Source organism: Neocloeon triangulifer, unplaced genomic scaffold (genome assembly GCF_031216515.1).
Source record: "Neocloeon triangulifer isolate White Clay Creek 2 clone unplaced genomic scaffold, ASM3121651v1 ptg000003l, whole genome shotgun sequence".
NCBI classification, from domain to species: Eukaryota; Metazoa; Arthropoda; class Insecta; order Ephemeroptera; family Baetidae; genus Neocloeon; species Neocloeon triangulifer.
The window spans coordinates 2,757,207-2,780,156 of record NW_026775546.1 but is presented as its reverse complement, the minus strand read 5'-3'; the positions used below and the strand labels follow the sequence as shown (position 1 = coordinate 2,780,156).

Below are 22,950 nucleotides of genomic sequence, written 5' to 3'. Positions count from 1 at the left end.
TGTTTGAAATTTTTAAGTCAATTTGAAATTTCTTTAAATCAGTTAATAAGCCATTGCAAATGATATTCTAATTCAAATAACAAGATAAAATAAAGAGAATACTTAAACTTTTCAGAAGCAATAATAATATGATTAATGATTATTTATATTTTTTCATATCTAATAAATGTGTTACTTTTTTACTATAAAAAAATTTATCTTGTTTTCTGACATAAAATGGATTTTATACCTGAATATGATGCTATATGCAACCTGCATTGCATCGCCGTCGTGAGGGTTGCATACTTAAAATAAATTAATAAAATCTGCAAGACCAGCCTTTTTCAATTATTACAATTTATCTTCTGTAGACTAGTTTAGTATAAGTTAAAAAGAAAATTGATGTTGATTATTGAATTGTTTTTGTAGACAAAAAGAAGCCTCACATAAAGAAACCGCTGAACGCGTTCATGCTGTACATGAAGGAGATGCGTGCCAAAGTGGTGGCCGAGTGCACGCTGAAGGAGAGCGCGGCCATCAACCAAATCCTCGGCAGGCGGGTAGGTTGCTAGAGCTTTAGGCGCCGGCCTCCGCAACCGCCCCCGAACGGCCCTAGCCTCGATCACAAGAGGCCCGGAGGCGGCTCGGGGGCGGCTGCGGAGGGGGGCGGGACGTAAGATAGAGTCGGCAGGCGGGCGCTCAGGGGAAACCAAACCGCTATGCCTGCTGGTGCTAGATTAGCAGTGTTGTTAACGGTTGAGGGTTGTAGTGGCACAGTTTGAGTCGCGAGGAGCAGGCCAAATATTACGAGAAGGCGCGGCAGGAGCGGCAACTGCACATGCAGCTCTACCCCGGCTGGAGCGCCCGAGACAATTACGGATACGGCACTAAGAAGAAGAAGAGAAAGAAAGAGAAGACGGTGGACGGAGGTACTTCTACTTTAATCCAAGCTGCAGGACTAGGGAGAGAGATTTGAAATGCGTTATGTTGCCCAAATCAGAGCAGAGCAGAGTGGCGGGGGAGGTAGGGGAGGGGGGTCAGTCAGGACCTGAGTGCCTAGCGCCGGCTAGTTGGTATCACGTGCTGGCAATCTCTTCTCTTATGTGCTTGTAGTGGCACGCGCTGGGCCGGGAGGAGCAGGCCAAGTACTACGAGCTGGCGCGACGCGAGCGTCAACTGCACATGCAGCTGTACCCCGATTGGTCTTCGCGCTCCAACGCAACGCGCGGCAAGAAGAGGAAGCGCAAGGAGCACGCCGCCGCAGGCGTCGATGGAGGTCAGCGCCTGTTTGCATGCGGGCCTCTCAGTGTCTTTTATCATGCACCCATTGTATAACCCGCCCCCTACTTTTTGCCTGCTACTTTATGTTCTGGCTGTCTGAATGGCTGTTTTGCTGTTTCAAAATATTGATATATAAATATATATACAAATTATTATACATATTATATATAAACATATAAAAAAAATGCAAAAAAATTATATATTTTTGATGCTTCTCTATGTATTTGGGCAACATAATTATTTGATCTCATCCGTTCTGCAATTATTATTATTATTATAATTTTTGAAATGTGCGTCGACGCTCAGGCGAACTCTTTGCGGTGTTCGGTGGGCGCGGCCGCGCAGCCTCCACGACGATTCTAACGCGCGCTCCTTTACGTTGCAGGCAACAACATGAAGAAGTGCAGGGCCCGGTACGGACTGGACCAGCAGAGTCAGTGGTGCAAACCATGCAGGTACGAATCACACCGTCTCTCCCCTCGTTTACACATTTTTCATTTCAGTTTGTTTTTTATTTGTGCACAGACACGCAGCGATTTACCTTTTTTTTATTTCCGTTTAATTTGTCGTATATACAAACCTTTTCTTCTTGCACGTGTCAGGGGTATTTTTAATACAAAACACAGCGTCCCTTGTCTCCTTGACCGAAGGCACAGCGCCACCCGTCAGGGCAGGCTGGTACTCTAACACCGTGTGACTAATAGGGTGGTGGTGGTGCTGTGTCTGCGCATGTGGCATGCGAGGGTCGTCTCGGCAGGAAGACCTCGGGGGTAGTTCTTGAGTCCTTGCGTATTGTATAGGAGGTGAGATTTTGTGGCATTCAGAAAATGTGTCTTCCCTCTAGAGACGCTGCTGGGAAATGAAAACAGTAACCAGTGAAATAGTACATCAAATAATTTTCTTTTCAAAATTCGTGTGTTGATCGACTTGAGAAAAATTCGGGACACATTTTCTGAAAGAAATATAATCAATTTTGCAAATTCATTTACATATTTTGATGTGTGAATGTTTCTCTATCTCTATATTTTTTACATATATATCTTGATGGTGCTCTCTCTCTTGACTCTCTTTTCTAATCATGGTCATTTTTCTGGTTCTGTTTTTGTTTTGACAAGCAGCCCCGCTGAGGGGTCAATAAGCAGCGGCAGTGGGGCCGCCACAGGATCCCTGCACGGAGGAGGAGCCACGGCCCAGGAACCCACTTATGTTAACCTATAGTAGCGCTCTGTGAGTTCATCGTCACTCAGTGTGGGCATGCGCAGTTGTTGACACCTTCATACATTAATTAATTAATTAATCAGCCCCGTTCTAATTTTCAGTTTTGCACGCAGTTTTTAACCTCCAAGCGTTTTCAGTTTTTAACCTAGATGTTTTTTTGATTATGATTTATGATTTACCAAACATATATTTATCGTTCGTACGTGCGTCTCTCTCAACATTTTAGTTCTTAGGAAATTCGCAAGCAAGCGCGCAACGACCACCCTGCGCAAATGCGACGACCGGTCGATCGAAATTCGTTTTCATTTGTTTCTTCCTTTTCATTTGATTTATGTATTTTGGAATGAAATCCGGTGACGGTGATGAGGGAGAAGTTTGATGTGCCCAAAAGTTCAATAAGTAGTATGGGATTAATTCTTATATTGGTATTTTTTTTTATTCTAGTTTCTAGTGTCAAAACAAAATTCTGAATTTGCCGTTATTTACTAAATACCAATATTTATTTCAATTCAATTATTGATTTGGGACTTTTAGCTCTAAACTTTCAACCAATCAGAATTCTCCCTGCGTTCACCCTCGTTGGGTAAACAATCGTGGACCGGTCGTCTGGCAGAGGTCGTTGCGCAGTCGTACTTCCGCATGCAGTGCTGCTCCCTTGACTTGATCCATCCGTACTAACTCTGTCCTTTCTTTTCCCGGTGCGCAGGCGCAAGAAGAAGTGCATCCGCTACATGGACCTGAGCGGCAAGGGCGGCGGCGACGCGGACAGCGATGGTAGCGACGCCAGTGACGACGATGACGACGACATGACCACTGACTCGCGAGCCGGAGGCGGCGACGGGGGCGGCAGCTTGGGAGACGAGTCGCCGAACCGGCTGTCGGACATCAACGGACTCTCCTCGCCCGGCGGCTTGTCCCTGGGGTCTCTGACCTCACCCTCGATGGTGCTGCCAAGTCCGTCGGCCAGCCTGGCGTCGCCGTGCATGAGCATGCAGTCGCCATTGACACCCCTCCAGCACCACCATGGCGAGCCGACGGTGCTGCCGCCACCGCAGAACCCGCCCTCGTCCGCCTCCTCCTCCCTGAGCTCGGTGAGCTCGAGCAGCGGTGCTTCCGGAGGGCCGCCGCCGCCCCATCGCAACCCCGTGGGCACCAACCCCCACGACATAAACAACCCCCTCAGTGTGAACCAGTTGACGGGGCAGGTGAAAGAGACGAGTGGTGCTCGTGCCATTTCAGTGACGTGACGGACGTCCCTCTGCCCCCCGCTCAGGGGAGCGGCTCTCTAGCATTCCGTGTACAGATTACGAATTAGCCCCATAGACACGTGCCAATCAAGCAACGACGAGCGCCCGTCAACCCCTGCGCAAGCGTCTCCCTTAGAACCGGCTTCTCCTCCCCTCTCCGGTTCCGAACGCTCTGTATATTGACATATAAATTTTGTACTCGCGAAAACAAAGGGAATTAGATTCTCTAGATGGCGCTAGTGTTGTTGCTGCTTCGAATTGTTGATTATTATTTTTTCTTGCGCGGAACCCTAATTGTTGCTCAGTCCTCTCCATTAAGTTTCTTACACAATAGGCCATTTTACTTCTGCTATATTGTTTTTAAGACGTTGCTCGTCTCAAGTGGAAATTGAAATGTTAACTTTTTGACACAAATCTATATTTGTTTTCAAGATTAAGGATTCATTCTTGGTACCTGATAAACTATGAAAACTGTTTACCAACACTTTTCCCAACAGCTCAACGTTTGAGGTTTTCTTTTACCCACTCAATGAGACGGGAGTGCATTTTGTGAAATTTTAAAATATTTTTGAGGTAAAATATCTTTTAAATTTCCATGAAAACCAATTTTTTTTACTTTATAATTCAGGAATATAATTTGTCAAATTTGCCGCGAATGAATCGTTAAGAGAAACTAGAAATTTGGTTTTTATATGCCAGGTTGGCAAATTGTCAATCTGATTTGTTGATTTATTCACATAAATTATGCAACTTTGAGACCAACAACGTCAGACTTTTGTAAAACTCAAGAGTATTTCCACATGTGCCATTTGCTGGTAATTGTTCCCGAGCCTCTTGCTCAGCTGTTACTCTCTTTCACCCGAGAAGACCAACGCGTTCCCCTCTCAGTTGTACATACAATACACAAAGAGAGCTTACTGAACTGCACCGGTACATTGTTTCATTTTTAATTCTGAAAGTCGATAAAATTTCGAATTTCCAAATTGGTAAAAAAAAATTGCATTCCTAGTGTCAGTTTCTACCTATTGGGAGGTTATTCCTGATTTCACATATTAAAAAAAAATGAAAATCTCAATTTTGACCAACTTAAAATAAAAATTTGTTGTCTTTCATATGCAAGAATAAAATATTACCGGTTTTAGTTTGAAAAATTCCAAAATCGAATCGATTTTTATTGGATTTTTAGATTTATTCTCATTGAAATTACTGCCAAATTTCGTCTCTCCTGTGTGCCATGGAGGAATTAACCCCCGTCCGCATCCCTCGCTCCCGGCCGGCCGATTGAAAAGCTGGATCTCAACTAATAAATCACGCGACGTCTCCACACTCTACTTACCTACTTTTACTTGCAAGCGCCGGCCGGGGGCGAAAGAAATGTCCACCCAAAAATACCCCCCTTCACCGGGCTGCGCAGGGGGCGTTCCGGCGGACGCTGGACGGGCGCCGTCCTCTCGAGTACAAGACATGCAAATCTTTAGGCCAAAGCACAAATCACCCCTCCTCTTTTTTTAAAAAAGAACAACATAAGTACACACACCGATCGACACACACACACACACTCGTAATAAAATAAGAAATAAAATAGGTAAAAAAATTAAATAAAAATGAAATGAACGAAAAAGAAATCAGCCAGCGCGCCCCGTCCGGACGACTCGCTCGCTCGCGCGGCCCAACGTGTATATCTATCTATCTATCTCTCTGTCTGTCTCACTTTGGACTCGTTTCTTTTGTACTCGTGGAAAGAAAGTCGGCGTCGTCCCGACGGGCGCACTTGGACCAAAATCAGTTGTGCCAGAGCATTTAGCGGAATGGATTTTCCCTGACAGGGTCGACTGGCACCAGCATTTGTGATAAAAAGAAAATTACAAGAGAGATGATGAAGAATTTTTAAGGCCTATGTTTTTATTTTTGCGTTGCCAAATTTTATGGATGGAATCGATTGGGAATACAAATGTACCGAAAGAACGACGGAGAACTTAATTACAAAGAAATCTACTACGACAACATTCAAATGGAAAAAAAACGGGGGCGTGCAATTGATTTTATTTGTTAACTTGTGTTTTTTTCAATGTAACTTCACTGTTTTCCTATTAAACCTGTGTATAGTGTATGTAAGACGAATAAAAAAAACATCAACCGATCATAATGTTTTTTTAAATCAATTAATTTACCCGATCATTAAAATATTTTAAATTGAATATGATTTTTCAAGATAAAAGTCATTATTAACAATTAAAACTTTTTATCAAGATTTTTAATTAATTTTATTTTTCAAATTGATTCACATCAACAAAATGAGAATAATATTTAATATTCAATCAAAAAAAAAAAAAAGTTGTTTTTTTTATTAAGAAAACGTCATTTATTTTTATTAAACTAAGTAAAAAAATATTTTATTCAGAAACTACTCCGCAAACTGAAAATTTGGAGATAGAACTTTTATTGTTAATGGTCCATCATCATGGGTGCCATCGAGTCCATCATGTCCATGGCCTCGGCTTCGGCCGCCTTGCCCTTGTAGTAGGTTTCCACGTGGTGGTGAGGGTGAATGGCTGGGTGAGCGGGGCTGTGCATGACGTGAATTGGAGGTGGCGCCTGTTGGGACACGTGGATCACCTTGTGATGGGGCTCAGCATCAGGTTCGGCGGCGCGTCTGCGGAGAGAAACAGGAGGTCAGTACGAAGAGGAGGACGAGCCGTACCCTGACGAGCCCAGGCTGCCGTGAGGCCCCCACGGGTTGTGGTCATACCTGTGGGGCCACCGCTCACGTCAGGCCGGACTTTCTTACGATTTGTTAACATTTTCAGAAAAGTTCAACTGAGATAATACGCCTTCAATTTTTTGCAATAAAAGTGATTTTTCTCACATTTGCAACTATTAAAAATATGTTTTCTAACTGCTGTAATTTTTTAACAAGTTTAATCATAATTTCGAAAGAACATAGAACGTTAGTTAATTGATGTGTTGTATGCCCAAGTCTGAAAATTCCAAATATTCCCTCAACCATTGATTTTTAATTATTATTTATTTTAATTGCACCCCCCCCCCCCCCGCGATGATTTATAGTTATCAGAGGTTTGAATTGAAAATATTATTTAAGTTTGATTTTCTTTCTTAAATTCTATCTATAGGTTCATAACAAGTTCAAACTAGCTTAAATTAAATTTGTTTTAAATAAATGAAAAAATTGAGTTCAGCGTAAATTACTAAATTTTCAGTTGAAGTATTTCTATTAAAAATAATTTAATAAATTACAAGAAAATCTTAATCTCCAGATTTTGATTGGATATAATAAATTTTAAAAGGGGAATTTATTGAAATCAAACTCTTCACTTTTGAAAGTTGGCTGGATTTTTTCTATTTTATTTTTTGTACAAAATCCGACATCAAATCGCTCTGGAGACGAGATTTCCTCGTGAAAAGTATAAAAAATTAATACCCGTAGCCGCCGTGGTAGCCACCCAGGTAGCCGCCTCCATATCCTCCGTGTCCGCCGTAGCCACCTCCGTATCCACCCATGCCATATCCGCCGTGGCCTCCATAGCCGCCTCCGCCGTATCCTCCGTGGCCTCCGTAGCCGCTGCCGTAGTCGTGGATCACAGGCAGCATGTAGACGATGGGGGCAGAATAGCCGCCTCCATAACCGCCTCCGTAGCCGCCTCCATGGCCTTTACCACCGTAGCCACCCCCATATCCGTAGTCGTCCTTCTTGTCCATCTTGAAGCAGCAGGAGCCGAGAGACACCACACAGCTCAATAGCAAACTCCACGCCTAAAATAAATTTATTTGAGAGTTAAAAATCAGAATAAGAATGATTAAAAAAAAATTGTTGCATATATTTGGCTCAAACAATTATTATTAATATTGAGTTTCAAATTTTTAAACTGTTGCAGATTGAAGCACATTGTAGCACAGTTTTTTTAGATGTTCCTTTTTTTTTTAAATCAATTTTTAAGTAAAATAAATATATTTAGATGAAATCATTTATGTTATAATTTTCGGGAAATTAATTTATAATAATATGCTTCAAAGATCGCAAATACTGAATATTGCATAGAAATTATATGGGAAAATGGCAAATCAAATCTATTTAATAATTTATAAATACATGCAAGAACTCAAAGTAATAAAGTACAGAAAATTAATAATAGAAAACTCACCAAAATGCGGTTCATGGTGGCGACTGATTTGCAGACAAATGCCAACTGGCCAGTGGCTTTGGAGCACTCGCCGGTAGTCGGATTGCTGAGGCAGCAGGTGACTCGTCAAGTCTGCACTTTTTGGACAAAAAGAAGTGCGGTTTTCAATCAAGGTAAGCGAATTCCGAATTGGCCGGAACTTTCGACCTGCACTCAGCGCTGCTCCGGCAAATTCTGCAGCCTCCTCAGCACTTTTTACGCCGCCGCCGAGTTACGAAATTTCTATTTTAGGTGTTCATAACTGCATGTCTATTTAATAAAATAATATATTTATATTTATTAGAAAAGATTTTATTTAATTAAATTGTGACATGGATTTCGAAGGGGGCTAGGAGTTTTTTTTTATATATATAAATAGCCTTTTTCTTTATTACGCACGCCAGTTGCCATGGCGCTGGCCAAATCAACAAATTACCCCTGCAGATATAAATCTCTCCTGCTGCTTCAGAAAACTTTGTTTTTTCCTTTAGTCTTGTGAAAGAAAATGCAGGAGGAGGATGATTTGGACGAAAGTGAGCTTTTTTTAAATTTTGTTGCATTAATTAATGCATTTTTTCCAATTGTGAAATTTCTTAGCACCTCCTTTTCAACCACTGTACAATTTGTTGGAAAAAGTGCGAGAGGCGAATCTTGAGTTGGAAACATTGGAAGCACCTTCAGAAGACCAGCCGCGGCCTGCAAGGTCTTAAATTATTAATTTTTTAATATAAAAGCATGGACGAGTAAAATGAATATTTTGAAGGGTGAAATTTAAAGAGGAAATCACCGAATTTGAGTTTTGGGATTCTGAAGACGATTGGTCGGGCGAGGGTCTCCTGGCCAGTACTAAAGAGGAGGACGCGAATGTGTTGATTTCTGATGATGACGATATTGAACTTTTACCTTTGGAGGAAGAGGTGAAAAAAACTATATATTCCATTTCAACAACATTTTTCAATTAAAAAAAAAAAAAAAAAATTCATTCATCTTCTAAAAATTTAGACACAATTCACGCTATAAATAATTTTTATTCAATTTTAATTCCGATGAATTTTTTTTATTCTTCTTCTAGATTTAGTTTAATTTCAAATATTCTTAAAAATATATCATTATATTAATAAATTGGTCTAGGTCCGTCTTGGCTTTCCGCACGGTGCCGAAATGCAGGACAACTTCGAGGATGACGACGAGCCAGCTCGGCCTCGAGTCGGTCCTTCGAGCGTGGATGAGGAAGTTTTGGAACAGGACGGAAGTCAAAGCAGCACCACCTGCGGCGCGGTTCGCTCCATCTCGGAGGAATTGTGTCTGCACCTGGACTTGCGGGACAGCAGCGACGACGAGCAAATCGACTACGGCCGGCAGAGAAGGTTCGAGGGCAGGACGCGGCCCTGGACGGCGCCCTCGGCAGGACAAAATCAAAAACACAGAGACGCGTGCAAGGGCAGCAGGTGGACTTGCGCTCACCTGCCGCACTACAACGGACTGCGGTCGGAATATGGACTCAGCAAGGAGCAGCTTGAAGAGAGGAAAAGGTCAAAAAACACACTTCTCTAAAAAAACAAAACAGATTTTTTCATGTCAAAATCTAAAATAGAACATTATTTTGTTAAAAAGAAATTAAAATTAAAGAAAAGTTGTGAAGAAGTAATGCCATAAATAGCGACAGAACATAATCTTTGGGACAATTTTTCTGTTTTTAAATGCTTAATATTATGTTATCTTTATATTAGAAAAGGTAATTAATTTATTTGTAATAAAACGAGTTTTTTTAAATTAAAAATAGGTGACAACATTTTCTACAGAAAAATTTCTTTGGAAATTTTAAAACATTTTAAAAATTTGTTCCCAGGGTTAATCATTAATTAATAATTTGTAAACTAGATTCATAAAATCACACAAAATATATAATTATTTGAATTATAAATGACAGTTAAGTCATTGAAACCATCTCAGGGACAAAAAAATTTTTATTCTTTTTCAATTATGTTCAAAATTAATTTGCGTGATTTGAATTAAAAATTTTCAGCTAAATCAATCAATTTTGTTTCAATAGGTTAAAGAGACAAATTTATGAGGAGAGGAGAGAGATGGCAATCAAACAGCAACAAGAGCTGCAAGAACGCCATGAAGAGAATGAGCGCAACTTCCGAGCGTGGATGGTGCGCAAACAGGCTGAAAAGTTCTTCTACGGTGGCAAGAGAGCCACCCTGGAGGAGCAGAGGGTGCAGAAGGTGTTGGCTGAGGCGCGAAAACAAGAAGCCGAGGAGAGCTACAAAGAGTGGCTGCGCCGGAAAAGGCAGGAGAAACGAACCAGAATTGGCAGACATAAAAACAGGTATTGCAATATATGAATTTTACTTTAGGGAAATAATAATTTTGTTGATACTCAGGTGGACTATTCACGATTTCGAGCGGATGCTGGGCTCAGTGGACGACCACACAGAACGGACCTTTCGGATTTACCTCGGCTTTAGCAAATAACGGAATAAAAACGCTCAAAATTTCCAATGGCGTAGAGAGAAAGGCTTCTCTGCTTTATTGTTTTCAACATATTCTCCTTAACTGATTTACTCATTAATTATAATCAATATTTTCTCAGTAACGTAATTATTTCATGTAATAATAATTTCAGCAGCCCATCGGAAAAGATCACCGCTTTCGATTTTGGAAGTGGGCCCGCTTTTCGGCAGCTGGGTGCTTTCAGATATGAGCAAGTGGCCTGCCGACTGATGGAAATATTAGAGTATAAAATAGATATAAGTTTAACAAATTCCAGTCGCAATTCGCATTTCAAAATATTTTGAAATCAAACAAACAAGAAAAAAGCAAGAATGGTTAGAAAAATCACAAAAAAGGCTTGGAATTTTTTTCCCCACAGGAAAAAACGTTTGTAGAGAAGTTAAAGATTGTAATTTTAGATTCCAAAAGCTTCCAAACCTTTCTAACAACTTATTGAATATATTTTAATCAATTTTTCTAAACACATTTACGCTATTTACTTTGACTTCTCGTATAATATAATTTTTAGTTCAGAAATGAGGTAATAAAATGAGCTCAGACAATCAAACTAAAGAACACTCAATAAACTAACGCATTGCAATATAAATTTCAACAAAACAGATACAAAAATATTTTGATTCAGTGCCAATGTGGAAAGATCTGGAATTGCGAGCCCCCGAGAGAGAAAAAGCCAGATCTGCCGAAAAGGCCCATTTCGCAAAAAGGAAACCTCCGATTCGGAATCATATTTTGCAACTTTCATCATCATCAGTGAGAGAGAGATAAATGCTATTTACAGAGGGGGGCGTCAATCAATAGGTCGCTCAATGTGCTACTTGTCTGGGGGCGGTGGAGGGGCTTCCTCGGTTGCGGGGGTCTCAAGAGGGGGCGTGGCCGGGGGCATTGGAAGGGGGCTGGTTTCAAATTCTCGGTCGTCCTCGTCCGGAGACCCTGCGTTGACCTCCGGCTCTGGGGATCTGGTCCTGGCAGTTGCAGAGGGTTCGAGGATCGTCGGATTGACGGAGGGGGCGCCGGCCAGGGGGCTGGTGGTCCCCGAGCCGGAGTGGTGAACAGTGCGGCGCGAAGTCTCGCCCTTGCGCCACAGGGTGATTTCCTGCTGCTTGAAGTAGCGCCGGTCCTCCTCGTCCATCAGCACCAGGTTCAGGTAATAGCGCACTGAGAACTTCTTGTTGATGTCCTTCATGGACGGCGCCAGGTCGTAACCGGCCAGGAACACCCTGATTGGAATGCTCTCGCCTCGAACGGGCGCTCCGTCCATGATTTCGTACTTGGCGATGGTCTCGTTTTCCGTGAACGTGTTTGGTCCTGGAAAAAAGATGTAAAACAGTTAACATGAGTTTTTTTGTGTTTAAAAATTGATTTAATTAAAAAAATTGTCTTACAAAAAAAAAATGATAAAATAACAAAAATTAAAATTTTATCGAAAATGTATTTAAAATTAACTAAAAACTTACAAAAAATATTTTTATTAAATTCCCCAGCGACTAATTTTAACATAGAATCTTTTTGTATCTTTAAAAATTATGCAAAATCATATCTATTGAAGACTCATTTATGTGTCAAACTATTTATCTTTTTTCAAGTACCTGATCCAGTGGTTTCCCTCTTGATGATTGCGATCTCCATGTGTTTGATTTTTATCCGGACTAACAAAAAGTAGATTTTCCCAACAATCACATCTTTCAAATGGTACCTGCAACAAATCCATATTGAAACCTTCCATATTCCTTTTTATTAAAATTTAAGAAGCAAACCTCGACTTGTTATATTCAAATTCAATGTGTAGACAGTCCTCGATTCCGACCTCCATCTTGATGCTGTTGTTGAGCTCAGGGTACGAGCTGAGCGTGTGGACAACCAGCTCGAGCTCCTTGACCACGTCCGACAACCACCGGACGATGGTCACTCTGAGGAAGTATCGCAGTCGGACGTTGGAGCCGGAGTACGACTCATACGGTTTCTCAACATTGAGGAACTCAAAGGGAAATGTGATGCTGTGGGACAATTCTCCGGGTGGCGCCAACTCCTTAAGCAGTGAAGTGAACTCGTGGTGGTTACCCCGGTCGTAGTATAACTCGATTTGCCCCACAAACTCAATCTTGATCCCTTGGTGCTCTAATCGGCCGCCAGCCTTTTTCAGGGCAATGTTCACCTGTCAAAATTGTGAAATATTTTAAGCAAAAAAATAAAAGATGAATTAAAGCAAACTTTCCATTGAAATATTATTTAATGTATGAATTAACAAATATAAGTTTTTAGAAGAAATTTCTCTTCTACAAAATTAATTACTTTTATATCTGACGGATCATGTGACACTACAGAAAGCTATGCAAAATTTAGATATTAAATTAAAACCAGCCATTAAGCCCAAAGGTGTCAAATTTTGCTATATATAATGCAGAAAAAATTTCAAAACTAGAAAAGGGTTTTAAATTTGATTTAAAATCAAATTTAGACACAGTTTGGAGTTCAAACTTATGAAATTAACACGCCCCCGTGACGCACTGCTCTTGTGTATACCTTTCCTGCCACGGTTTCACCGTCGTAAAACAAAAAGTGCTTCTCCTTCTTGCCGTCCTCGCCTTTCACGTCCGCCGTCCGACGGTTGTCCACATTGTCCAGCACGATTTCCACCTCGGCGCCTTGGCCGAAGCCGAAAAAACTCTGCAACACAGGAAACTCTCAATTATCCAATTCTGGAAGCGCCCTCCGAGTGCCTCCGCCGACGGACGCTTTTCGTCCGTCGAAGGACGTTTCGGACAACCGGAAGGTGTGCAGAAGGTGGTTAAAGATCCTAGACACCCTAACATACCATCGTGAGGCTGAGATTCGGCTGTCACGCGGGCGAAAATCGGCCACTTTTCGGCCAAACGTCAACACGGCGCTCAGCTGGTGCCGCTCGAGCGCGCCGATTGGTCGAGCCACCTCCAATCACGTGACTGTAACTCTGTCATCCGCCATTGGAGGGCGTAACGCGCTTATCAATGAAATAATTTCCGCGAAACTTCAGGAAACTAAAATACGGCATACGTCATCATCGAAATTGAACTAGAGTTTAATTTATTTTACGTAATGAAAATAAGAAAAATTTTTAATTATGACCCTTGTAATTATGAATTTAGAGATTTAACAATGTATTAAAAATTGTGCAGTTTCAAAATTTTTCATGATTTTGGTTCTTGTATAATTTCAATAGTTCTTGCGATAAAATTAATAAATCATTTTAAGTGAGTGAAAATAAATAAGTGGAATATTTGGTAAAAAAGAATCTATTTTTCGACCATTTCAAATGGCTTCCGAGTTAACCGCAACATAATTAAATATTTTTGTTTACGAAAAAAATCATTAGAAGTCTTCTGTTAGTTGTGTGATGCACCCCCTCGTTTGGAATGTCCTAATAATCTATATGTAGTTGAGCGTCTGGTCTTGAAATTTAGCTGTGCGTTTCAAAGAATTTCTTCTTTGCCTCGATGTCAGGAATGATCTGAAATACAAAAGGTTGAAGAATCAAGAATTTCAACAAAATTCGAATTTGGTACAGTGTCTGATCCTGGTTTCCATCCAGCAGGGCACACTTCCCCGTGCTTGTCAGTGTACTGGAAGGCTTGAACCAGCCTCAGGGTCTCGTCCACACTTCTGCCCACAGGCAGGTCATTCATGGTAATCTGCCGCAGCACTCCTTTGTCGTCAATGATAAAAAGACCTCTGAGAAATTTTTTTAGTTGGTAAGGATTACAATTTTGATCAAGGACAATTCACCTCAGGGTGTGTCCAAGGTCTTCCAGGTAGACACCGTAGTCTTTGGAGATTTTATGGTTCAGGTCGGAGAGAAGAGGAATCTTGAGTTTTCCAAGTCCACCCTCTTTCCTCGGAGTTTTGGTCCAGGCGTGATGAGTGAAATGGGAGTCAACGGAACAGGCCACGACCTCGGCGTTGATTTTCTTGAACTCGGCCAGGCGGTCGTTGAAGGCCAAAATTTCAGTCGGACAAACAAAGGTGCTGGAAATTATTTTTGAAATAATTAAAGAGAGAAAACCGTAAATTTTTGAATGGCATTTTAAAAAATATGATGAATGTATTTTTCATTTTATATGAAAAAAAAATATGTTAAAGTTTGAAAAAATTCTTACAAGTCCAGTGGGTAGAAGAAGAAGACGAGATATTTGCCCTTGTAATCGCTGAGTTTGATCTCGGTGATCTCGCCTCCGACCACGGCTGTTCCCTCCCAGAAAGGAGCCGGCTTAGAAACTGCGGGTCAAAAGGTGATTAGCAAAATTCAATCTTCGTGTTAGAAAAACTTTAATTTTTTTTTTTTTTTTTTTTTGTAAACTCACTGACGGCTTTTGTGTACTGGAGACTGTGCTCGATGTTGCGACCGGTGCCGGCCGGGTAGACAGAACCGCCGGCGAACGAGTGGCATGACTCGTCGGCCGAGACGACCGCCGAAATTAGCAGCAGAAGCAAAAGCCGACAGTAATGTCCGCCCATTATTTGTCTAAAAAGAGCAGCCAGCAAGGCAATATTTTTATCTTGACCGCCAAAGAGACACGGGGGCGTGGTTCTATCTACAGAGCCGTCGTGGAGAAAAACTGAACTACTGGGGCGGGAAAAGAATTTTACCTCGAAACGTGGAAAAGAGAAAAAGGAAAATTATTTAAATTTGAAAATTCGCCTCGTCTTTAGAAACAATAGGGAGATTTTGTTCTCATTGTTGAAATTTAATTCATAGTTTACCATTTGCTGGTCATATCTTTCTTAATTAATTAGGAATAAACTTCTAATTTTAAAAGTTTTTTTGATTAAAACCAGTTACATTTTGATTTAAATAACTATGAGGTTTTTAATTGACTTCTTCAAATCATTTATTTATTTCATTTTGCGAAACAAAAATAGAAAAATGAGATTAGAATTTCCACACAAAAAATATCTCAGAAAAATAATTATCTTGCAATTGACACAATTTTTGTTGTGAGACATAAGTATAATATGTTCCGTCATTTAATAATAATAGTACTTGTGCTGCTCAACAAGGGGTTCGATCAAGGTCAAGACACTGGGCATTTCATGCGGGTAATTCAGCTGCGGCTAACTATTTGCGACGCTATTTTAATTGATGCCTGTGGAATGTTGAACTAATCCTCTCAATGATGAGTGACAGATTAAAAAAATGGAGTGGAGTAATTTGACACACGCAACAGATGTGCGGCAAGCATAATAATAAGTACAACAATCAAGCCTGTCTTTTACGCAACAACTTGTTGCTCCGAAGTGAAAAATCAATTGCAGGAGCAGCAATGGAATGAAATTATAAGTAAATTCTCTAAATACTGATAAAAAAAAATATTGAAATTCCTTGTCGGCCATAAATTCGATAATCTGTAACATTTCTTAAGAGTATATTTGCTTTTTGGATTCCGTTTTTAGAGTGTGCAGGAAAATAAATGCCTAGCTATTTGTGCGTCGGATAAGTTACAGAACAATGGAATATCCATAGATAATTATTGCTAGTCAGTCCTGGCTACTCTTTTTTTTAATTGATCTGTTGATCAAGGGGTTGCTGCTTCATTTTGAACCAAGGAGTCTCCTTGTAGATGAACCACAAGTCGGAGGTCCACAGGAAGAAGTTTAAAAATCCCAGAATCTATAAAAAAATAAAGATTATTATTTTTTAATACATAAATAGATTCAACTGGTAAAAAAATCAACAGAGGGTAAAAATTGAATTAAAAAGAGGGTTTGATATTTATCAAAAATTAATATTTAAGAACTGTTTAAATTAATAAATTACTTACAACTGAGATGTTGAGCCCAGAGAAGCTGCCTGTGGTCACATTCTCGCAGAGGCCCTTTCCGCACTGGTTGGTGCGCATCAGGATGGCTGGTTCGGTCGAGTGTTTTATTCCGGATAGGCCGTTGGCCCAGGCAGCGCTGGCCGAGAGCCACAGAAGAGCAAAGAGGGCGGTGCCCCCGAAATCGGCAAGGGAGATGAGAGGGTTGCTCTGGTATTGGGCCTCATACAGTGCGTAGATGGCGGAGGCAGCAGCCGCCCCCAGCAGCGACAAAACACCCACAGCCACAAAGAACTCGGCGTCTGAGCTGAAGTCGCCGTACAGCGTCAGATACCGACTTTCAGGGTGTGAACACGCCTCCTTCCGAGAAATGTGGTCCAGCTTGAATGGGTAGTCGTAGGGGAAGGAGACGACACTCCTGGGCTGCGGATCAGGGCATTTCACGGCGAACGTCACCTCATTGTCGTACGAGCAGATCGTGATTATGGCAAACAGTGAGAACACCTGGAAAATTTCCAATACAAAATTAATTGAAACGCCCAATTTAAAATGAAAAAATCTACCAGTTTCTGTATCTCTGGATTTTAATAATTTAAAATCAATAAATTTATTTAAAATAAAATAATCTATTTTAAAGCTGTAGTAATAATTAAATCTAAATATTTTTTTTAAAGAAATAGATGGGGGTTTTTGTGATTTTATAAATAAATCTCATTGAAATTTAAATTTTCATTTAATTGGCTACTGAAAAAAATCTAGGCTTTATAGTGAATAAAATAAATATATGTTCTTTTTCTAAACAATTTAGTTTTCATAGAAAAATTTGGAACATATTTACAAACTTAAATCTTTGCATACAGCCACATACAGCTAATATTCAACAATAGGTCATCATCGTCTTAAGATTTATTTATTATTTTTTTTTTGTTTTTTTAGGCATAAGATCTGAGGAATGTTGTTGTGACGCTAGGATTGTCTTGGAACAATAAGAGTTTGTGAAATAAAAATGAAAAATTCATCAGTAATCTTTCCCTCCCCTCCTCCAGCACAAAAAAAGGTATCAGAAGGTGTGCGTCAAGGTGAGAATGTTCCTTGACGTTTCTCATGAGATAAGCTATCTTGTTGACTCAGGCAGTAAAAGGCAGTGCTTAGCCTTCCCCTCAAAAGAAAAATTATAAATAAAACAAAGCAAGCAACATTAATAATTGCACAATATATATATTTTTTTTTATAATTAAAAGCTTATCATTGAAATGTTATTCATACCAAATGGATGATTCGCATGACCCCCCGAGGCTCGCGGAAAACGTCCAGGTTGACCTGCATGGCAGACCTGAGGGCCTGCAAATGACCGCCACCGCCTGCACCCCCTGGAGGCTGCTGTAAATATAAGGTGGAAATTAAAAAAATAAATTCAAGGTTTTTCATTCCAATTTATGTACCATTCCGGTGTCGTACTGGCTCGGCATTTCCTGAAGTTTCAAAATATTAATTAAGTGTCATGTTCAAGAGTAAAAATCAATTATTTGTACATCTAGGGGATCAAAGGGGGTAGAGAAAGCTGAAAATCTTTACCTGCTGAGTCTCGGGTTCGTATCCTTGCAGCTTGAAACGAGACCGTTTTGAAAATAGACAAGGATCTTGGGCAATTGGCAGTTACTCACCTGGGACGCCATTTCGTATTTTCGTAGTGCCCGTAGGGTCCCTTAAGCGGGGCTTCGCGGATTTTGGGCTTCAGGGGCCTCGCCTGTGTTTTGACACTTCAAGGGGCGGGGCTCGGTGCGATCGATTAATACCGGCGTGGCGCCACTGTCGCCTCTCCTCACGGGCAAGGACATTAATTTGCATATTTTATAGCCAACCTAACTCAAAGATTATTTCCAGGCCAGAATTTTGAGTAAGAACTTTGTAGGAAAATAGATTAAAACAAATTTTATTTTTAATCTTCAATTATAATGAAAATACTGGATTGTATAAAAAGCATATAAGTAAAAAAAAGCCTGTTGACCTTCATTTCTAAAACATGTTTCGGTTGGTAGCACTAAAGCAACAAAAATCGGTGGTTTTTTTTCTGCGGAGTGCTTTGGTGCTCGGCTCGCTCCGTTCTCCAAGCACTTTGGCAGTCAGGCCGATGTCTCCCACGCCTGACTATGGTACTGTCCGAGACGGCGGGTGCCAGTAAACATTAGATGACACCATGCGGCAAACGAAAACGGTTCTGTGCGTGCTGGTGGCACTTCTCTTTTGCTCCACCCTCATCTTCTACGTCTCCCTGAACCAGGTGGATCGCGAGCAAGGTCAGTGTTTTGACAAATTCACCCTCGGGTCAGACGCCGACTTTCAAGGTCTCTTTGCGGTTTCAGGGCAGGAGTTGAACAAACAGTCGCTGGTTTTCCACGAAGACTCGCCCGAGCAGTATGTGCTGTCCCGAATGGTGGACGTCCAGCGCAAGAACCACTTGCGGAACCAGTGCCGTCTGATGAACTACTCTGACGACCTCGACTCGGTGCTCAAGGACCAGGAGTTTTTGAGTCACGTCATCGTGGACAAGGAGCACAAGATGCTGTACTGCTACGTGCCCAAGGTATACATATCAGCGAAATTCGCTTCGCTTCTTTTTCGCTGACATAAGAGAACCTCTCCCGTTTCTAAGTCATTATTATTTTATTATTGTGCACACAGGCCGTGTTTTAAGAGGCACTGCAAACTTCCTGTCTCTCTCTGAAGTCAGCAAAAAATTAATGATTTTCTCGTCGCTCTGCGCTTGCAAGCTGTATAGAATGAAAATTCAATTTATTATTTTTGCTGCTTTTTAGCTGATTAAAAAACTTGATTGCTTTCTGACAGGTCGCCTGCACAAACTGGAAGCGCGTGTTGATGGTGCTCATGCAAAAGACGAACGTGACTAAGGTGCTGGACATCACCGCTAGTCTGGCGCACAGCCAGAACATGTTCATGAAGCTGGTCAACTACACAACGCCGGAGGTCGAGCAAATGCTCAAAACTTACACAAAATTCATGTTCGTTAGACACCCTTTGGAACGACTGCTCTCTGCTTACAAGAACAAACTGCAACAAAACTACGAAAGCTCAAAGTAATTTTTTTTTATTATTATTACAAGAAAAGTCAAAGCAATTTTATCTTCAATTTCTTTAACTGAATATTGATACTATGGATTTTTTAATTTAAAAGAATCTTTTAGAAATAAATTTAATATAATAATATCATTCCGTATTGACAGATTCATTAAATATTTTCAATTTTAGGTAATAAAAAAATTACAAGATTAAAGTATGGTACATATGTTAATTTTTATAGAAAAAAATTCATTTTGAATTTTGAAGATAATATTTATTTTTCATTTCAATAATTTCCAATCCTTGAATCCTTTTTAACTTTTACTATCTTCTGCGGCAAAAAATTATAATTTTTTAATATTTTATGCATTTAATAATTTGTTAAGCGTAATTTTGGTTTTTATGATTAAATATTTGCTTCAAATTTTTATAAAATTCTTCATTTTTGTTTCATTCTTAAAAAAAAAATAGGATTCTAATTACTTCATTAATTGCAGGTACTTCAAAAAGCGGTACGGCCGTCTGATCATCCAGATGTACCGTCCGAACGCTTCGCCCGAGGCGCTGGAGAGGGCCGACGACGTGACCTTCCAGGAATTTGCGTCCTACGTCTCAGACACTCAGCTGCGTCCAAACGAGCATTGGCAGCCGGCTGCCGAGTTGTGTCGGCCTTGTGCCGTCCACTATGACGTGGTTGGCAAGTACGAGAGTCTGAAAGAGGATGCTGACTTTGTGCTGAGCCACGTCAGTCGAACGGTGCGCTTCCCTGAACTGCCCAAGCCGTCCAACACCAATGCCAATCTCAAGACCAGTTTGGACGCCCTGCCGGAGTTGCTCCTCGAACGCCTCCAGCAAATCTACGAAGCAGACTTCCGACTCTTCGACTACCAGCCGGTGTTGTGATAAAGAAAGACAGACACCGGCCTTTTAAAGAAATGACAACCCATTGTTAATTTGCATTGATGTCAAATGTGATATTTTGATACTCGAAATAGCCCAGCGCTCTCTCTACTTACGATGGCATTTAACATTTTGTTTTGGAATTGATTAAATGCATTTTTTTTCTCTATCTAACTAAACATTATTCATACAATATTAAATGTGAACTAGTTAAGCCATCTTGATGTGTTCTCCCGAGGCAGGCTAAAAAGTGGATTTTAACCGTAGGAATAATGGTTGCTCTGTTTGACTACCACACGCTAAAGATGTCATAAAAGCACAAATTTTTATGCCAACTATACGTTTTTTAAAGCATAATATTTTATCAGTGATAAACTTAATAAAGCTTAAGATTGATTTTAAAAATCCAACTCGCATGCTATTATTGTATATATATATATATATATATATGTTGCAGCCCAATTACTATAGAAATTTATAGTTTTCTAAACGGTTAGCAGAATGTAGAGGGATACAAGATACAAGTATTAAATTTTCCAGTAAGGTGAAACTTTTTCCTTTAAGTAATGTTCATTTGACGTAATTCCTTTTTAAATTAAATCTTTTTTTTTTAATTATGCTAAGGTAATTAAATCCATTTTTTCTTTAATATTTCTCAAAAATTTATTTTACTTTTCTTGAATGTATGTCTAAGTTTTGGACCTCAAGAGATACTGGCTTTGCGCGAATTATTTAAAGAGTTGCAGATGTGGCCTAACTTGGCTTTATGCAGGCGCTCTCTTACAGAGCACATACAAAAAGTCTGCAAGTGGGCGCTTTCTTATTAAAATTGATAACTTCTTCTCATAAAATTTTAGGAAATATTTGCTGATTGAATTTTTATTGTCCTTAAAATGCACCTGCTTCAAATTTTGTAGTGACTTGTACCACTATTCTGGAAAAAAATAATTTAAAAAAAAAATTGAACCACATGAAAAACTTAAAATTGAATTCAAAATATCATTTATAGTTAATTACAAATAATGGAAAAAATTACTTCTATATGATTTTTATTTTTATTGAATGCCAATATAAACCATTAATTTTTCCATCATTGTGAGCTGATGCTTCACTTGAATCCCTGGATTTTGCAGCAGCAGGAACTAGTTCCTCGTAGATGACGTCCATTTTTCTATACAAGCAACCTACATAACGTAATTATTTTCAACTTATTTATTTAACTTGTTGAAATATTTTGTCTCTTTTACCATTTGGGACATCGGGGACTGCAGAAGGTAAAAGGGCGTGATACGGTTTAAATTTCTCGCTGCCCATTAATTGCTTTCTCATTAGAAAAGAGGGGTTGAATTGTTTTTCTGAGAAATTTGCAGAACAAACAAGAAAGTCTATGTCGTGCAACCTCTCATTTCCCAGATTCTTCACCCAACTGGCTCTTCTATAATTTTGGGAACAAGGAAAAATTATTATTCATGTAAATAAATGAAGGCTTAAGTTCGAACTTAAATATTGAAAAAATAAACTAATAATTGACATAGCATTGAAACCTTTCTGATTCTTTACTCTTGTCTGGTGGTTTGTGGACACTTATATTCTCTTCATATTTCCGTCCACACCTGAAGCAACGTCCTGCTTTAGCCGAGTAGATGTGCTCACGCTTCTCAATTGTAACTATTTGTAAATCTGGATATTTCGCCGCAATCTCCCAGATGTCCGTCATTTTATCTCTCTCCTGTCAACAAACAAAACTGCGTATAAATACTGATATATTTCCAATATTTGACTTTTCCAAGGTACATACTAAAAAAGAGCGGGCGCGTTTTGCCGTGAGCTCTATTTGGCAATCGTACATACCGTGGTATTGGCAAAAATTTCAGAATGGTCCTCCATGTCTCGCAAAAGTGAATCGAGTCGAGCCTTCCCTCAACTAGAAAGCGCCGTCAAAAGATTCTCAAAATGGGTAGAAAATTGAAACCTGTGAACAAGAAAAGCTATAAATACATATATTGAAGTTCAAAATTTTGTCATTCAGTAGAATATATAAGAATCCTTTAGAAAAGTTTAAATCTGTCGGCCCCGCGAATTAACTCACACTTTTCGGCGATCGAACAATTTTTGTTAATCTGCGAGACAAGCGGCCGAATTCGAAGGATTCCGGCGTTTTTCCATCACAAATAAAAATCAAAATAAACAAAAGCAACAAGCAACAATCATCGAGTCACGCCCAGTGGAGCCCCGAACCAATCAGGAGGCTGCTGCGTCTTGAAGAGTCGGGCACCCTGGCGGCAGACTGCCGAGACTGCCCTTGTCTGGCGCGAAACGACAGTGGCGCGGATCCATGGACCTAAGAATTTTTAATAACTCTATTAATTAAAAAAAATAACGCTAGGTAAATCAATGCGCGGATCTTTTTCTCTGCCACAAAGTCACTGACTGGTATAAGTAATTTTTCGCCCAATTTATGTAAAACGCCTTGATTTAGATGTTACTAACTAAAATTGAGAGATTTGCGGAGTTTTCATACCAAGGAGTTTTTTCAACCACCGGGAAGTACTTTTGGAAAGCACATTGACAATCAATGAGAAAAGAAATGAGTCCTTATTCTGTATAACGGGTTATGGGCCACCTTTAATTAAAACAAAACCACGTACAGCAATAACTGCGCAAAAGTTATTAAATCTAAATATTGATCCCACCATAGCCTTCTTATGGCATTGAAGTAATTCGTGGCAAAAACTGATTTACTGATTATGAAAACCTTGA

General features: G+C 40.0%; 8 protein-coding genes across 17 annotated transcripts in view; 3 read left to right on the top strand and 5 right to left on the bottom strand.

Moving 5' to 3' along the window:
- The window catches only part of LOC132193005 (protein pangolin, isoforms A/H/I/S), a 47,526-nt gene extending 41,661 nt beyond the window's left edge, over positions 1-5,865 (top strand). For 5 of the 6 annotated variants that reach the window (XM_059613285.1, XM_059613282.1, XM_059613283.1 and 2 more), the window contains 4 exons: positions 409-539; positions 1,093-1,255; positions 1,646-1,715; positions 3,185-5,865. In XM_059613285.1, the coding sequence (XP_059469268.1) occupies positions 409-539; positions 1,093-1,255; positions 1,646-1,715; positions 3,185-3,725 (905 nt within the window). In that variant the 3' untranslated portion in view covers positions 3,726-5,865. Of the gene's footprint in view, positions 1-408; positions 540-748; positions 909-1,092; positions 1,256-1,645; positions 1,716-3,184 lie in introns of all 6 variants that reach the window. The other variant, XM_059613281.1, reaches the window with a different exon arrangement.
- Positions 5,866-6,050: 185 nt separating this feature from the next.
- LOC132193012 (uncharacterized) lies at positions 6,051-8,046 on the bottom strand. Of its 2 annotated transcripts, none has more exons than XM_059613294.1 (3): positions 7,886-8,046; positions 7,165-7,496; positions 6,051-6,378 (listed from the first exon to the last, which is right to left on the bottom strand). In XM_059613294.1, exons 1-3 carry the CDS (start codon positions 7,898-7,900, stop codon positions 6,171-6,173), a joined length of 555 nt encoding a protein of 184 aa, XP_059469277.1. In that variant the 5' UTR covers positions 7,901-8,046; the 3' UTR covers positions 6,051-6,170. The 2 variants fall into 2 exon arrangements, with proteins under 2 accessions (XP_059469277.1, XP_059469278.1); XM_059613295.1 differs by having other exon boundaries at positions 6,354-6,474.
- Positions 8,047-8,214: 168 nt separating this feature from the next.
- LOC132193008 (coiled-coil domain-containing protein 181) lies at positions 8,215-10,496 on the top strand. The gene is made up of 6 exons (XM_059613287.1): positions 8,215-8,436; positions 8,501-8,606; positions 8,667-8,820; positions 9,035-9,435; positions 9,957-10,238; positions 10,294-10,496. Exons 1-6 carry the CDS (start codon positions 8,409-8,411, stop codon positions 10,382-10,384), a joined length of 1,062 nt encoding a protein of 353 aa, XP_059469270.1. The 5' UTR covers positions 8,215-8,408; the 3' UTR covers positions 10,385-10,496.
- On the bottom strand, positions 10,395-13,388 carry LOC132193007 (vacuolar protein sorting-associated protein 26B-like). Its single transcript, XM_059613286.1, has 5 exons — positions 13,236-13,388; positions 12,944-13,087; positions 12,178-12,575; positions 12,010-12,116; positions 10,395-11,728 (listed from the first exon to the last, which is right to left on the bottom strand). Exons 1-5 carry the CDS (start codon positions 13,236-13,238, stop codon positions 11,235-11,237), a joined length of 1,146 nt encoding a protein of 381 aa, XP_059469269.1. The 5' UTR covers positions 13,239-13,388; the 3' UTR covers positions 10,395-11,234.
- Positions 13,389-13,674: 286 nt separating this feature from the next.
- LOC132193011 (peroxiredoxin-4) lies at positions 13,675-14,970 on the bottom strand. The gene is made up of 5 exons (XM_059613293.1): positions 14,758-14,970; positions 14,554-14,671; positions 14,183-14,422; positions 13,963-14,128; positions 13,675-13,907 (listed from the first exon to the last, which is right to left on the bottom strand). Exons 1-5 carry the CDS (start codon positions 14,909-14,911, stop codon positions 13,857-13,859), a joined length of 729 nt encoding a protein of 242 aa, XP_059469276.1. The 5' UTR covers positions 14,912-14,970; the 3' UTR covers positions 13,675-13,856.
- A 277-nt stretch (positions 14,971-15,247) lies between these two features.
- On the bottom strand, positions 15,248-18,094 carry LOC132193010 (synaptophysin-like). Of its 2 annotated transcripts, XM_059613291.1 has the most exons (6): positions 17,877-18,094; positions 17,788-17,817; positions 17,655-17,684; positions 17,479-17,592; positions 16,216-16,716; positions 15,248-16,064 (listed from the first exon to the last, which is right to left on the bottom strand). In XM_059613291.1, the coding sequence occupies exons 1-6, from the start codon at positions 17,886-17,888 to the stop codon at positions 15,954-15,956; spliced, it is 798 nt and encodes a 265-aa protein (XP_059469274.1). In that variant the 5' UTR covers positions 17,889-18,094; the 3' UTR covers positions 15,248-15,953. The 2 variants fall into 2 exon arrangements, with proteins under 2 accessions (XP_059469274.1, XP_059469275.1); XM_059613292.1 differs by lacking the exon at positions 17,788-17,817 and having other exon boundaries at positions 17,877-18,082.
- A 181-nt stretch (positions 18,095-18,275) lies between these two features.
- On the top strand, positions 18,276-20,600 carry LOC132193009 (carbohydrate sulfotransferase 11). Of its 2 annotated transcripts, none has more exons than XM_059613288.1 (4): positions 18,276-18,509; positions 18,558-18,796; positions 19,060-19,307; positions 19,788-20,600. In XM_059613288.1, the coding sequence occupies exons 1-4, from the start codon at positions 18,410-18,412 to the stop codon at positions 20,191-20,193; spliced, it is 993 nt and encodes a 330-aa protein (XP_059469271.1). In that variant the 5' UTR covers positions 18,276-18,409; the 3' UTR covers positions 20,194-20,600. The 2 variants fall into 2 exon arrangements, with proteins under 2 accessions (XP_059469271.1, XP_059469273.1); XM_059613290.1 differs by having other exon boundaries at positions 18,278-18,509; positions 18,576-18,796.
- Positions 20,601-21,215: 615 nt separating this feature from the next.
- On the bottom strand, positions 21,216-22,419 carry LOC132192712 (uncharacterized). Of its 2 annotated transcripts, none has more exons than XM_059612795.1 (5): positions 22,280-22,419; positions 22,042-22,162; positions 21,735-21,919; positions 21,438-21,625; positions 21,216-21,374 (listed from the first exon to the last, which is right to left on the bottom strand). In XM_059612795.1, the coding sequence occupies exons 2-5, from the start codon at positions 22,075-22,077 to the stop codon at positions 21,229-21,231; spliced, it is 555 nt and encodes a 184-aa protein (XP_059468778.1). In that variant the 5' UTR covers positions 22,078-22,162; positions 22,280-22,419; the 3' UTR covers positions 21,216-21,228. The 2 variants fall into 2 exon arrangements, with proteins under 2 accessions (XP_059468778.1, XP_059468779.1); XM_059612796.1 differs by having other exon boundaries at positions 22,042-22,178; positions 22,280-22,377.
- Between the last annotated feature and the right edge of the window lie 531 nt (positions 22,420-22,950).

What these genes read in the sequence shown, in the direction of transcription:
- LOC132193012 (XM_059613294.1), bottom strand. An exon ending in GGCTACCACGGCGGCTACGG is followed by an intron (nt 6,379 to 7,164) that starts GTATTAATTTTT and finishes TTCTCTCCGCAG; the next exon opens with ACGCGCCGCCGAACCTGATG.
- LOC132193009 (XM_059613288.1), top strand. Translation starts at nt 18,410, where the DNA reads ATGCGGCAAACGAAAACGGTTCTGTGCGTGCTGGTGGCACTTCTCTTT. An exon ending in TGTACTGCTACGTGCCCAAG is followed by an intron (nt 18,797 to 19,059) that starts GTATACATATCA and finishes GCTTTCTGACAG; the next exon opens with GTCGCCTGCACAAACTGGAA. An exon ending in CAAAACTACGAAAGCTCAAA is followed by an intron (nt 19,308 to 19,787) that starts GTAATTTTTTTT and finishes CATTAATTGCAG; the next exon opens with GTACTTCAAAAAGCGGTACG.
- LOC132193008 (XM_059613287.1), top strand. Translation starts at nt 8,409, where the DNA reads ATGCAGGAGGAGGATGATTTGGACGAAA. An exon ending in CAGCTTGAAGAGAGGAAAAG is followed by an intron (nt 9,436 to 9,956) that starts GTCAAAAAACAC and finishes TTGTTTCAATAG; the next exon opens with GTTAAAGAGACAAATTTATG. An exon ending in ATTGGCAGACATAAAAACAG is followed by an intron (nt 10,239 to 10,293) that starts GTATTGCAATAT and finishes GTTGATACTCAG; the next exon opens with GTGGACTATTCACGATTTCG.
- LOC132193007 (XM_059613286.1), bottom strand. An exon ending in TTTGAATATAACAAGTCGAG is followed by an intron (nt 12,117 to 12,177) that starts GTTTGCTTCTTA and finishes GATTTGTTGCAG; the next exon opens with GTACCATTTGAAAGATGTGA. An exon ending in GAGGGAAACCACTGGATCAG is followed by an intron (nt 11,729 to 12,009) that starts GTACTTGAAAAA and finishes TCTTTTTTCCAG; the next exon opens with GACCAAACACGTTCACGGAA.
- LOC132193010 (XM_059613291.1), bottom strand. An exon ending in ACGAACCCGAGACTCAGCAG is followed by an intron (nt 17,685 to 17,787) that starts GTAAAGATTTTC and finishes TTGAAACTTCAG; the next exon opens with GAAATGCCGAGCCAGTACGA. An exon ending in CTGGGCTCAACATCTCAGTT is followed by an intron (nt 16,065 to 16,215) that starts GTAAGTAATTTA and finishes ATTTTTTTATAG; the next exon opens with ATTCTGGGATTTTTAAACTT.
- LOC132192712 (XM_059612795.1), bottom strand. Translation starts at nt 22,077, where the DNA reads ATGGAGGACCATTCTGAAATTTTTGCCAATACCACG. An exon ending in AAGAGTAAAGAATCAGAAAG is followed by an intron (nt 21,626 to 21,734) that starts GTTTCAATGCTA and finishes CCAAAATTATAG; the next exon opens with AAGAGCCAGTTGGGTGAAGA. An exon ending in AGTCCCCGATGTCCCAAATG is followed by an intron (nt 21,375 to 21,437) that starts GTAAAAGAGACA and finishes TACGTTATGTAG; the next exon opens with GTTGCTTGTATAGAAAAATG.
- LOC132193011 (XM_059613293.1), bottom strand. Translation starts at nt 14,911, where the DNA reads ATGGGCGGACATTACTGTCGGCTTTTGCTTCTGCTGCTAATTTCGGCG. An exon ending in TTCTTCTACCCACTGGACTT is followed by an intron (nt 14,423 to 14,553) that starts GTAAGAATTTTT and finishes AATAATTTCCAG; the next exon opens with CACCTTTGTTTGTCCGACTG. An exon ending in GGAAACCAGGATCAGACACT is followed by an intron (nt 13,908 to 13,962) that starts GTACCAAATTCG and finishes TTTGTATTTCAG; the next exon opens with ATCATTCCTGACATCGAGGC.